The 14,532-nt window shown below is 39.2% G+C and overlaps 1 protein-coding gene across 1 annotated transcript; it reads right to left on the bottom strand.

Moving 5' to 3' along the window:
• Positions 1–248: 248 nt before the first annotated feature.
• On the bottom strand, positions 249–14,225 carry LOC108441195 (stonustoxin subunit beta-like). Its single transcript, XM_037543860.1, has 8 exons — positions 14,143–14,225; positions 12,361–12,453; positions 10,237–11,990; positions 9,453–9,572; positions 4,598–4,686; positions 748–949; positions 546–659; positions 249–424 (listed from the first exon to the last, which is right to left on the bottom strand). The coding sequence occupies exons 2-8, from the start codon at positions 12,449–12,451 to the stop codon at positions 380–382; spliced, it is 2,415 nt and encodes an 804-aa protein (XP_037399757.1). The 5' UTR covers positions 12,452–12,453; positions 14,143–14,225; the 3' UTR covers positions 249–379.
• Between the last annotated feature and the right edge of the window lie 307 nt (positions 14,226–14,532).

Genomic DNA, 14,532 nt, shown 5'->3' with positions numbered 1-14,532 from the left:
GGTGGTGTGTTAGTTTGTGTTGCACTGGTCTGAGTGGATCAGGCACAACAGTGCTGCTGGTGTGTTTTAAACACCTCAGGGCCACTGCTGGTCTGAGAATAATCCACCAACCAAAAATATCCAGCCAACAGCGTCCTGACCACTGAAGAACAGGGAAAAAGGGGCTAAAAAAGTATCAGAGAAACAGATGGACTACAATCTGTAACTGTAAAAATACAAAGTGCACCTATATAGTAAGTGGAGCTGTTAAATGGATAATGAGAATAGAAACAAGGAGGTGGTCATAATGTTATGCAGAACAGGGAATACTACAAGATCATCATTTAGATACTTGAGTATAACAAAGAAAAAACAAACTTAATGGAGATGATTAGTATCCTCAAATATGGGCAGGCATGGTGACCTTCATTTTAACGTTGTCCACCTGGTGGAAAGAAAAAATACTTTTAAAATTGATACATATACACGATTTTCAATGGATGATGTAATGAATGTGCTTCTATCCAAAACTATTGCCAAAAAGTACATGAAAAAAAACTACTTACTTCAATGAGGCCAAAGTTGGTCATGAAAACATCTCCACGGATATTAAGCGCAGACACGCTCTCCACTGGCATACGGTGCCAGTACATACAGAAGACGTACCCATTCACAATTACCTGAAGGAAATGAAGCAAAACTGTTTGTATAACAATTTATTTTCCTTAAGTTGTTAATTCACTTGCTTTACTTCTTCAAGCTCTGTACCTCATATCCTTCTGGTTTAACAACCATGAACAAATCAAAGGCTCCTCCTTTCACAAATGGGCCCCCTGAGGTCTCTTCTGCATTCTGCCACTGCCCGTTTCTGAAGGTGTTGCGCACAACAGAGGGTGTCCCAACACGGGGGTTGAAGTGGAATGCGATGTCATCTCCTTCTCTTTGCCCAGCCTTCAGATTTATTGTGAAGCTGCAAGCAACACAAAAAAGTAATATTTGAACCTAAATTATATTTTGAAATTCCTGTAAATGGCTATTCCAGATTGTAAATCTCAAAATATATATTTTCTATTTAATGCAGGGTTAGTTTAATATACACTGATGAAGCAAAAAAATAGCAAACACTTACAGGTGAAGCAAATAAGGTTAATTATTAGTTTCAAAAACAAAAGTTAAGCAAATGTTCATTCTTGTAGTCGATGTGTTAGATGCGGTAGATTGGGCAGCAGGTGAAGATCTGAGCAACTAGATCATTATGGCCAGATCATTATGGCCAATAAGACACCGTTGGAGCATCTCTGAAATGGCTAGGCTAGTGGGCTGCTCCTGATCAGCAAAGGGGAGTACCTGCCCACCATGGTTCGAGGAGGGACAAACCAATGACACCCAAGGCTCACTGATGTGCAATGGCAACAAATGTTATTTTGTCTGATCCAAACTTACAGAAAGGATACTATGACACAAGTCCCGAGTGGTGCAACCATCTAAGCATTGGCCCTGTCATCAGGACTTCAATTCCTGGTGATGCTACAGCCATTGGTGGCCAGGAGTCCAAGAGAGCACAATTGGCCTCACTCTCTGGGTGGGTAGGATCGCCCACATCACTCAACAAGATGCTAGTTAGCGTGAGTATCTGTTAGCTAACATAACAGAACTGGCAGTTGCCGCTTTCCTCCGAACGCGCTCAGCTGTTCAACAACGTTGCGTGAGCGATTGAGAAGATGCAATGGCACTTCACAGGTCTTGGAGGAAGCTTGTGTTGGCCTTCACCCTCTTTGCACTGGTAGTATCTTGTGATTGGGGGAGTCGTAACTAGCGTGTGGAATTACGGATGATTAAATTGGGAAGAAAATTGGGTAAAAAAACACATTGTGATTATGAGGGGGATGTGTCACAACAAATCAGTGCATTGCACCCTGCTGTTTGTGGTGTTGGATAGCCACAGACCAGTCAGAGGGCCCATGCCATCCCCTGTCCACCATCTAAAGCACCAACAATGTTGGCACAGATGTTGGAACTGGACCTTAGAGCAATTGAAGAACATCAATTAGTGCAATAAGTCCGGTTTTCTTTTACATCAAGCAGACAGCTGGGTACATGTGTGGTGTTTACCTAGGGAAGTGATGCTGCCAGGATGCACTATGTGAAGGAGACAAGCCAGTGGAGGAAGTGTGATGCTCTGGGCAGTGGTCTGCTGGGAAACCCTTGATCTGGGCATTGATATAGACATAAATTTGACAAGTGCCACCTACTTAAACATCGTGGCAGGCCTGGTACACTCCTTCATGGCAATGAAGGAGTTCCATGTCTTGGTACCTCCAAAGTTCTTATAGAGTTCTTGCTTTAGCAGGTCAGAACTGCTTTGGTAGCAGGTGAAGGACTAACAGCATATTAAGCAATGTTCATATATAAACATATATATTATTGCCTAAAGTATTTGGACATCTGCCTTCACACTCATATGAACTTGTGTGACATCCCATTCTTGATCCATAGGGTTTAATATGATGTTGGCCCACCCTTTGCAGCTATAACAGCTTCAACTCTTCTGAGAAGGCTTTCCACAAGGTTTAGGAGTGTGATTATGGAAATTTTTGACCATTCTTCCAGAAGCGCATTTGTGAGGTCCGACACTGTTGGACAAGAAGGCCTGGCTTGCAGTCTCCACTCTAATTCATCCCAAAGGTGTTCTATCAGGTTGAGGTCAGGACTGTGCACTGGTCTGCAGTCATTTTGGAACAGAAAGGGGCCATCCTCAAACTTTTCCCACAAATTTGGGAGCATGAAATTGTCCAAAATCTCTTGGTCTGCTGAAGCATTAATAGTTCCCTTCACTGGAACTAAGGGGCCAAGCCCAACTCCTGAAAACCACAACCACATATTAATCCCCCTCTAGCAAACTTTACACTTGGCACAATGCAGTCAGATGAGTACCATTCTCCTGGTAGCTGCCAAACCCTGACTCATCCATCAGATGAAGAATTCGTCACTCCAGAGAACACATTTCCACTCTTCTAGAGTCCAGTGGAGGCTCTTTACACTACTGCATTCAATGCTTTGCATTGCGCTTGGTGATTCTTGGATGCAGCTGCTCGGCCATGGAAACCCATTTTATGAAGCTGTCTACGATGTTCTTGAGCTAATCTGAAGGCCACATGAAGTTTGGAGGTCTGTACCGATTGACTGCAGAAAGTTGGCGACTTTTGTGTGCTATGCACCTCAGCATCTGCTCACCCCGCTCTGCCATTTTACGTGGCTTACCACTTTGTGGCTGAGTTGCTGTTGTTCGCAATCACTTCCATTTTGTTATAATACCACTGACAGTTGACTGAATCATTTAGTAGCAAGAACATTTTACAACTGGACTTGTTGCAGAAGTCGCATCCTATCATGGAACCATGCTGGAATCCACTGAGCTCTTAAGAGCAATCCATTCTTTCACAAATGTTTGTAGAAGCAGTCTGCAGGCCTAGGTGCTTGGTTTTATACACCCCTGGCCATGGAAGTGATTGGAACAACTGAATTCTATGATTTGGATGGGTGAGTGAATATTTTTGGCAATATAGTGTATATACAGGGTGAGTCAAAAGTCACAGGACAGGTTTTGTTTTATTTTATTTCATTTTTTTATTTTATCGACTTTTATCTCTGGGGTCATCTCAAATAACTTGTGTATGCTGAGAAAATCCGCAAAAAACACCACATTCTTGAGTTGGATAAATTAGTGGAGATAATCTGTGCAGAAAAAACTAAAGTATGTTATGTGAGAGAAAAAAAGTTAAACTACATGTTCTTCATGGTTAGATGATTATATAAGACTTGCTAGTTTATCTGTTTCCAACAAAGTAATTTAGAAGCTCTGAAAGGCTGTGCATGATTTGTCCTTGTTTAATTAAGTCAGCTTTATAAAAAAAGATTTAATTGAGTCAAAATTAAAAGTAGATTAGTCAATACTTCATTTTCAGTGACTGCCAGCTGCTTCATCAGCTGAAGTTGAGTTGTGTAAGCAGAGATCTCAGCACGTTTTGTGATAACACTGTTATCTTTTTTAAATTAGTTCGTTAATAATTAGTAATAATTAGTTCGAATAAGTTCATTTTTAAATTAATATAGGTGACCATTTGGATAAAGTCTATTCCTTGGGTATGCTGGTAGAGTTCTCCTCTTTCACCGGCCACTAAACTAGAGGTCTGTGCACTGTTGTTGTAGCTGGGAGTTGCTGTGTTTTGATTGGTGAATCTTTCCAATTCAACTGGGCTTTCTTCTAATTGGTTTATAAGCTGATAAGCTCATAATACATTTACATTTTACATTTACAGCATTTAGCAGATGCTCTTATCCAGAGCGACTTACAAGAAGTGCTTTGTCAATCTAGAGAAATTATCTTTGCTAGTTACCAATAGCTTAGAGAATAATAATAATAATATATTTTTACTCTATTATTAAACATTAAATTAACAAGTTAAAAGTGTTTCCTTATAGATTAAGTGAGAGTAGAAGTACTGTGAATGCATTTTACTCCAAAAAGTAGCATTACAAGGAAAAATGTACTCAACTACAGTAACAAGAGTAAATGTAATTTATTACTTTCCACCTGTGTCCAGTATCATGAACGTACCTATCAGAATCTGAAGGAACAACACCTTGGAAGAACAAAGCCAGTCCTACTTTCAGCCCTCCACTGAGTGGTCCCACATAGGGTAAGGCCTGTAGTGATTATAAGCATTGTACATGTAGGCAATGAACAACTGCAAATCCTTACATTTAAACAAAACATTAATTGTTCTGATTCTTAGCATAAATAATACAAAATAAAACTTGTATATTATAAAACCTTAATTAACATTTTTTTGCCTTTTAAACCATTTTCAAGTGCCATGTTACTTACAGGGTAGCAGACTGGATATGGCACTCCCAACTGGATCTGGGAAAACTTCCCACGTGAGACTCCTGGGCTTTGTTCCTTACCAAAAGTGGATGTGCTCCAGTTCTGAGCAAAGAGAAGACAAAGAATGGTAATGAAGGAAACATGCATTTCCCCCCAAAAATGTCCTGGCTGCTCTGGATTACAAGGATGTTGGGAAGTACTTCTTGAATTCTTTGGTTGTCCACTGGTACCTGCTGTGCTTTGTAGCATATAATGTAATTGTAATTATATTTATTTTATTATTCTAAATGTGTTACATTACAGAAAAATATAATACAATACAAAATAATACAATAGCCACAAGATGCTCCAAGTTGCTGTGTTTTTATTACTTGTGAGGGGTGTTGTTCATAATCAGGAGGCTTATTTCCAGCAACATAAAACATGATACAATGCACAAATTCTCATTAAATTCTATGTTATAATTAACTTCCACTCAATTCATTATAGTATATTGCAGTGAATTCATGAACTTTTCCATTTTTAGTTCTAAAATAATAAAATGATCATATCAGATGTAGATTCCAAAACCTAAAATTACAACTGCAACAATAATGTAAATTTCTACTAGCAGCTAGCCCTAGTGGAATGTGCTGTGTCTACAACAGTAATACTACTTAATGCAGATCTACCAATAATACGAACACCTGAAGTGCATGTAATTTAAGTGATATTTTCTTTGGTTTTTATTTTACAGTTTTACAAGCAAGTCATTCAGTAAATAAAAAAAGATTTTATCCATTTAGCATGGAGTAAATGACTTACTGCTACATAACCAATGGTGTTCATGATGACTTCTCCTTTGATGTGAAGCGTGGTCACTTTCTCAACTGGTATTCGGTGCTTGAAGAAGCAATTCTTCTGGCCATTTACATATGCCTGGAAAGAAAATAGAATAGTCTTTTTTTTATGTTCATAAATTGTTTTTTTTACTTGCATTGCTTATTTAATTTTTTTTTTACCACATACTCAATTAATGCCCATACCTCATAGCCATCTGCTTTGACAACAATGAAGATATCAAAAGCTGATCCCCTCACGAAAGGACACCCTTGAGTCTCTTCTGCACCCTCCCAATTTCCGTTCCTGCAGCTGTTACGAACCACTGAATTGTTGATACGGGCGTTGAAGTGAAAAGCAATGTCATCCCCATCTTTCGGTCCAAGCTTATGATTTATGACTACACTGTATGGGATGCAAAGAAAGGCTCATGTTAAAGAAGAGTAGTTATATATATAAAGTATTTTGTGTTATAAATATTAGAAATTCATACTCGTTGGCATCTGGATTAACAACCCCTTGGCAGTACAGAGCCATTCCTGGTCTCAGCCCTCCAGGAATTGGGCCCACAAAAGGAATGCACTGTAAAGAAATTAGTGTAAGGTTCATTAGTTCAACTTAGCAAATGAACAATAAACAGTTTAACTAGTTTTATTCAACTCAAATAAATACTTTGAATGAAACAATGCATATCAAATGTTTAGTTTAGATGGGCAAAATCAATATCTCACATTAATTCAAACAAAAAAAAAGTGCTGATTTAATGTAAATGCGTGATTTAAAAACTTACATAGAGATATGGCATGAAGAAGTTAAAAGGTCATAGCTCTTTGCCAAATATAAAATCAAGGTCAACGTAGAGGTGAGTTAGGCCAAAAAGCTGTGAAAGTATCCATTTGGTTATCTAGGTCTGCTAAATATGTTATAATAAATCCTCTGTAAAAGTTTGTACTGAACTTAACACATTTACTGTATAGTGATAGTTTACTAGCAAGACATGTAACTATAAAAACAGCTACAGTATAAATCCATGTCATTAAATGATTGAACTCTACAGTTTTTAGCAGTGTATTTAAAGCTATATAGAGCAGTAGAATCATATTCTTTAGAGGGATTAAGCACCACTAAACACCTTTGGGATGAGATGGAATGATCTAGAACTAAGCTTCTGCCACTGAGGTGGAGGGCTGTATGAAACCTGTATGAAGGTAAATGCCTCCTGAATATACTTCTCCATGGCCTTCTTCAGGCCTCACAAGAAGAACAGAGAGAGTGCTCTTCACTGACTACAGCTCAACATTCAATACCATCATTCCCTCACAACTTATCTCTAAGCTGTTTGATCTTGGACTGGAGACCTCTGTCTGCTGATCCTCAACATGCGTGCACCACAGTGCTGTGTGGCCAGCCCCCTCCTGTGCTCCCTGTTCACTTATGACTGTGCTACCAAGAACAGCTTCAATATCATCAAGTTTGTGGATGGCACAACCATCCTGGGCCTCATCACATTCAACAACAAGATGGCCTGCAGAGATGAGAAGAAGTCACTAACCAGCTGGTGCCAGGACAACAACCTCTCAACGTCAGTAAAACTAAAGAGATGATCGTGGACTACATCATCAACATCATTTTCCATTCATGGGCATTACATGCACAGTGTTCTCTTCATAATGCTTCCACTGGTCTAACACCCTTTTGGTTTGTTTTAGTTGTAGTTGCCCCATCATTATAAAATCTCACGTGGCTTTCATATTTCCCTCCTCAGACCAGTGATCCCTGCTTCACTGGATAATGGCTGAGGTATTGTAAGATAACCATTGTAATAGCATTTTATGGTCATTTCCTTCATAACACACATAAAAATCGCTAGTAATACGTTGATGTCTCAGTCACTACTTAGCGAAATTTCCCGTTCTACCTTAAATGGTGCAGCAGTTATGTTCTGGTACCTGAGGTTGCTGCACCGTTTATGATGGAATGGGAAAATTAATCATGAAGCTGGTGATTAGAAAGATAAGTTCAGCTTCATATCACCGAAGAATTCTTGGTGGCGATAATAAATAATTGCCCCCCCGCCTCTTTGAAGGCGTATGATGCCCTAAATGTATTGAAGCAGTGAGGAGCTGAACTTTCCCCTCTGCGGTCACTGCAGACTCGCAGGGCTGCCTACAGAGCAGCGCTAGTAGCTGTAAACGAAGTAATGAAGTTTTTTGTTTTGTTTTTTTATTCTTTGAATCGTTTGATTGATTGATGGATTGTGTAAGACTGAAGTTGTGAATGATTCGCCAGTGCCCATTATTTTCTGTCTCCTTAAAAAGCAAATGTCAGTCTGATATACCATCATTGCTATAGTACGGAGACAAAGCAGGAAAACACGTCTTGCTTATTTTTTCAGTCTATTTTAAATATGATTCACCTGTCCTGTCATGTGACACAAAACTGAGAACACCACAGCTGGAGGCGGCATATTGGAAATGGCTGGAAAACCTGGTCTCGTCTGTTTACGTAAAAGTCACTGACGACACCCGATGATGTATCCGGTTCTTGAAGGGTTTTCCCATTTCATAGGAGGAAGATTTCAACCACTACCCCTTGTAACTCAGTTTCAAGGGGCAGGGTTACACTCGAAAATGAGGGGTAGGGATAAAAATAAGAAATGGGATTGGGTCTTTTACACTTTTACAGAGACTCTCACTCCTTGTGAGGTACTGTCACTCCTTGTGTCAGTTCTGAGCTATTTTCCCATGTATCCATTATTTTTTGGACTTGATGTGGATTTGCTATTTTGTTCTGTGCTGCTCCAGTTTATCTCCAATTGCTGTTGATATTTTTGTATATGTCATTAAACTCTGCATCTGTAGTACAAATCTGAGTGTTACTTGTACAAATACCTATTCTCTCCTTGGTAGCGGGGGTTGCTGGACCCTATCCCACCACACATTGGGCAGAAGGCAGGAAACACCCTGGACAGGTCGCTAATCCATCACAGAAATGCCATAATTTGTTTTTGCTTTATTAAAGTAAGCTATAAGTAAGTAAGTAAGTCCTTTTTTACAAGATGTGTCCTTCTCAACCAAATGTAAATGAGGAAGTTAATACAATGCATTGTCAAAGTGAATTGATGTGTAGGTTTCTGTTTATTTGATGCTTACAGGTGTTGACAGGGCCAAAATGGCAGCACTGTTGACGTGCCTTGCTGAACCCGTCTATGTATGTATGGGGTGTCCAGTCTGCAAAAGCCCAGTGTGGCTGCATGTTTTATACCAACCATGCATGTGCTCAGCTACTCAGATGTTTTACAGACTGAAACCAATTGATTAAACAAGCACAAAAAGATTTTCTCCTGCTTTTTTGGAATGAAAATCTGCAGCCACATCGGCCCTTTGTGGATAGGATTGGACACGCCTGATGAATGTTTACCTATGGCTTCAACCTCTTCCTTGTTTTTTATGATGCTCAGTGGCTAGAAGACTTCCCTGGTCTGATTAATGAAAACATGGTTTCCAGAAATCTTTTAAAGCCAGTTAACTCTTAAATAATAATAAATAATGGTTTGAAATGTACTCCTCTGCATGCTTTTACATTTTCCTTTGGGCTGCAGACGTTTTCAGAAGTTAATACAAGTGTTTCAGATGCTACCAGGCAGCCTGAGCTAACATGTTTGACATAGTAACTAAAGTAGGTGGTTTAGAATTTTGCAAATGGTCAGATTATGTTCACTGAAGTTATTACACCCTTGACCCACACTTTAATTGAAACTACTCACAATATTGCTGAGCTGATTCGAAACTTCTGACATGATTGTCGACAGACTCCACCATGAGACGCCCAAGTTGGTCATTATTTTCTTCCTTAGTTCATTAATGAGGGAGGAAGAGATCCAGTTCTGTGTGGAATGCAAACATATGATAGGATATTATAGATTTTTCAGTGATTTGAGCATTATTTGATAACTGCCATGAGATAAATAAAAAAAAATTCTCTTGATTTGATTTCTTTAGGTTTGTGAAGAAAAATAATTCCAGGTCTGTTTCTCACTTAGGGCCTCCAAACCACCAGAGACACCACAAGTATACATACATTGTTTTTTATTGTTTCCGGACAAATCTAGAAAGCAAAAATTATCCCTTACTCTTGTTTTGCATCAGCTTTTATTTCAACTACATACTGAGACATCTGTGAAGGCACCATTAATGCTGATTGATATATACAGGTTTTGGCACCACATGCTGTCATCCAGATGAGTTTTTTTTTATTTCAGGGAAGCCCTTGCTTATTTCAGCAAGACAGCGTAAAACCGAGTTCTACATATATTACAACTGCATGGCTCCATAGGAAGTGTATTTGTAATAACATTTTTCTGTTTCAAAATGTGATGTGTTCTCTTCATGCTGTTCTGAATTAAATGTAGGGTTTATGTGATTTGCATATCAATTTTAACTAATTTTGCTCAGATTTTACCAAAGCCTACGGCTAAAATTACAAATCATGTAAAATCTTGCAAAATGCTACAAAAACAATAAAGAGAAAGTAAGAAATTCTGCACTGACCCATGACTTGCCCAATGGAACGGTGACCTTCCCTTGGAGGGAGAACTGGACAGATTCACTGACTTCACTCACTCCCACATCACTGACTGCTCTGTACCGGACCCAGCATTGGTTGGCCAGCTGCAGTCCACTTAATATGAAGGTTTCCTTTGTATCTGGAGTGTCTATGGTCTCCCAAGTGCCACCATCAGCTCCTGAAGCATCGGGCTGTGTTACTCCGTATTCCACTCTGTACCGCGTTGTGACTCCAGTTGGGGACTTCTGAAGTTTCAGAATCACATTCTTATTCTGAATGTCCACACTGGGAGCAGGAGGCTTGGACACTGGTTGAAAGCGGTCATCCACTTTCTCTTGTTTATACAGGCGGATGGAGATGCCAGGATTGGAGGGGTCTGAGATTGATGAAATGACAAACCTGGTTGTCTTCTTATCCTTATTGGCATTAAAAAAACTTTTGAAGAGGCAAAGGTTCTCTTTCATCTTCTTAGATATTTCAGGATTGCTGAACCAAGGCTGGATGTCTTGGTCACTTGATTTCTGAACTGTTGATTGCTTCTCAAAAGGATCTGCTCTCAGGAACTCTGTAATGGTTTGTAGATATTTATCTTCATACTTCACAGAAGTGAAGGAGAAGCATATGACTGTGTCCACCGTGGGATTGAAGAGGATGCTGTTGAACTTGGCTGAGGATGTGATTACCGGGACTTCATTCAGTTCCCTGGTGTAGGAACTCAGCACATCTACTTCACCATTAACATTCTCTAACCACTGCTTTAGCTTGCTAGCCCTAAAGGGGGAGTTGGCATGGGCAGTCAGAATGTCAGCCAGTGAACTGTCTTGTGCCTGCCCACCCCGAATAGCAGGAAGGACAGTGGCCAGAGCTTTTCGTAACAACACTTTGTAGATACCAAATGATTCCTGAAATGTTTTCAGCCTTTCTCTCACATCCTGGAAATCACTTATTGTTGTGTTCTGACCCAGATCACTGCATCTCCTCTCTGCATCTCCCAGCTCCTCCAACAAGCCTTCAACTTTAGCTACAAGTGTTTCTCCAATTTCTCTCTCCAGCTTAGCTGCTTTACTGTCGAAACGTGCCAGGGGATGGAGCCAAACCCTCACAGGCACAGCATCATTCTCCCTCTGCCTCAGCAAAGATGGCAGCTTCTTGTAAAGCTGCAAGGCTTCCATGTATGTAGTGGGGTTCTCCTGGAGCTCATAGTCACCATAAAATGTACAGCTGATATTATCAGCCATTTTTTTCTCATACTCATTCATCTTTAGAGCTCCTTCCCCCTCTATGGAAAATAAAGGGATCTTCTTAACCATTACCCTTAGATTTCCCTCAACCTCTTGTTTGTCCTCTTTCTCTGACACTGCTTTGTCAAACACCATAAAGGCCTGACCTCCATACAGTACAGCTGTAACAACATGAGTGGCGGTCTTCTGCTCAAACACATCAGGGTAGGAGATTTTGCCCAGCTGGGTCATAGTAAGTTGCTCAAATCTTGTTGTCTGGCTATACTGCATAGTAACTCTAGACTGACGATCTGAGGACTTCTTGTCACTCAAGTATTTGGCTGAGCCTCCAACCTCCACTAAACCACCCAGAAAGCTGGCTTTGAGGGAGGCGCTGACATCAAGGACGCTGGTCTTATCCCGGAGTGAGTCAGAAGCAACAAATTTCAGATCAGTCTTGGGCTGTCGATGCACATCCAAATCCTTGGACAAAGACTGTTTATCCCATAGAGTAACACCTGAAATGAGTGAGAGTCTAAAGTTTATTCTTTGATCACTGGTCACTTTATTATATGCTTGCCCCTGTTAGTTCACTGTAGGTGTATTGTAATCACACTGTGCACTCAAACATCTTTAGAAAAAAAAAATGCTTTGTTGTTTGCTTTGTTTTACGCACACTTGTTAAGGGCCAATGTCTCACACTAAATTCTGCGCCACATCATTTTGTAAGTTATGTGTACTAGGAATTAGCACATGAGGCAATAAGTAAATAACTAAGTTGTGGCCTCTAAGTATTGTGTTAGACAAATACATATGAATGGTCAGATATGTTCCCTTGAGTTTGCTTGAAGTAAAAAATACTTCATGTAGTATACAACACTATATTACCTGGAATGAAAGAATCTCTGCGGCAGTCGTACAGCATGCCAGGATACAGGGCCCTTCCCAGGGCTGCCATTTCAATCGTTTTAGGCTCCATGACTGTCAAGATGAATAAACAAAGCAATAAATAAATGAATATTTGGACAGTTCTATTGAATTAGTTCAAACTACGGTCCCACAGACAAACAAAGGATTACAAATTAAGTACTTAGACCTTAGATATTTACAAAGATTATGATTTATTTAAACCCAAGGCATTAATTGAGAGTACTACGGTTTTCTATAGGGAAGCAGCTGTCCCGTATCCTAACCCTTACATTTCAACTGAAAAATATAATCCTTTCTTTTTTTGCAGTTTTTGTATGTAAAGTAAAAAATGTAATTTCTTTTAAAGTTAAGTTGAACTATTTTGTTATGAGTTTAATTTTTAAATAAAATGCTTTATTCCAAAAACGCTATTGCACATTTTCATGTCACTACCAGAACTGTTTTAGTCCAAAGGTGGAGGCTTATTTTAGCTACATCCCTGCATTTTAGAGCTGGAAGTGAGACTGCATCTCTCATGTCCACATGTCCATATAATAATATGTCAATTATTTGGTTAGACAATTTGCTAAAATAGCATTTGTCTACAAATTCATCTACCAATGTCGAGGGTGTCACTAGTGTGTCAGTGTTACTATAGTGATCAACAGTCTGCACGCGACCTTCAAGGTTAAAGGGTGAATTAGCAGTTACACTTAATAAAACTTCGGCGTTTAAGACCATTTATTGCTATAACTGTGTTAGAATGATCAGCAGAGCTTTATTTTACTGCAAAGGAGGATTCTTTTATTCTTACTTAAAAAGCTAATCCGGCTGTGGAGCCACATATTGCTGACCCCTGGACTAAATTTACTACAGTACTTTACACTGAGGTAACTGATCAAAACGAGGTAAAACTGAACTGGTGAGCGAATTTGGGGAGATTTACACACATTTAAATGAAAATTGTTCAGCTTCAAGACGAATACAAGACCTGTGTATTTATAGTCCTGGAGATTGTCATCTCAGATGTTTGTTCAAAAACCTTGAAAAATAGACTTCTCACCACTTCTTCTACACTCTCAAAAATAAAGGCACGAAACTCCACACAGCGCATCTCATCTCCAGGCGGTTTATTTCAAAGTTATAAAAAGGTGCAAATATGTACTTTTCAAAGCACTTTCATATACTATACGTATTTTTGTACTAAATATCTTAGTACTGACATGACCTGAAGCAAAATATTACTTTTTCTGTCATGTTTAATGTGGGATTCTTATTTTTTACACTCTATGCACTGTCAGGAATGCCTTAATGATAGGTGCTGATGTATTACAGCAAGTTAAGTTTTGTTTAGTACCCGTAAGGAATTTAGTCTCCATTCCATGCCGCCAAAGACATTTCAGCCAAAATTCATTCACATTTAATCAACAAATTACACATTATTTACAAACTGGCTTTAATGAAAATGCACCTGCATCTGTTTTAATGAGAATGTATATGCAAATGTAAATCTAAGATAAATGTGGCTCTGTTGATACGATATATGTACACAATCTATTTTTGTATGGACACTTCTTTCATTGATTAATATGCAACAACGTACATGGGGGAAAACATGTCAATGTGCTTGAATGTGATGAAAATATGCCACCACCATCAGATTTTTAAAGGCTGCAGTAGTTGTAGCTTTCAAAGCAACAATAATAGTGTAAAAATGTATAATAATAATAATAAGGTAATACATAGCTTTACTTATCTGACCTTTCTGGAAGTTTCTTTATTGAAGTGCGCAGGCAGATAAATGTAAGAAAGGCTTCTGTTCTTCTGTTGTTGCCTGTTGTCCTTCTCTCTTCTGGAAGAGTCAAATGGCTCTGATGGCTGTACTCGTTATTTTGTCAGACATTTATAGCAAAAAAAAGAGGGTGGTACTTAATATTTACTTGCCATTCTGCCATCTGCAGTGTGTGTGTGTGTGTGTATGTGTGAGGGTTTTTTTTAATATAAAGGTGTGGCAATAAGCTTTGGGTGTTTTGGTGTTGAGAGAGAGTCACTGAGAAGTGGGAATTGAAGGCTCATTGTGACCTCCTGTGGTGGTTTAATTTTATGTATGTGCCCTTCTCTGTAGCAGTTTCTTGTAACAGAAAAATTGCT

This window comes from Pygocentrus nattereri, chromosome 12, assembly GCF_015220715.1.
Source record: "Pygocentrus nattereri isolate fPygNat1 chromosome 12, fPygNat1.pri, whole genome shotgun sequence".
Taxonomy (NCBI): Eukaryota; Metazoa; Chordata; class Actinopteri; order Characiformes; family Serrasalmidae; genus Pygocentrus; species Pygocentrus nattereri.
This window is presented reverse-complemented; position numbering and strand designations above follow the sequence as displayed.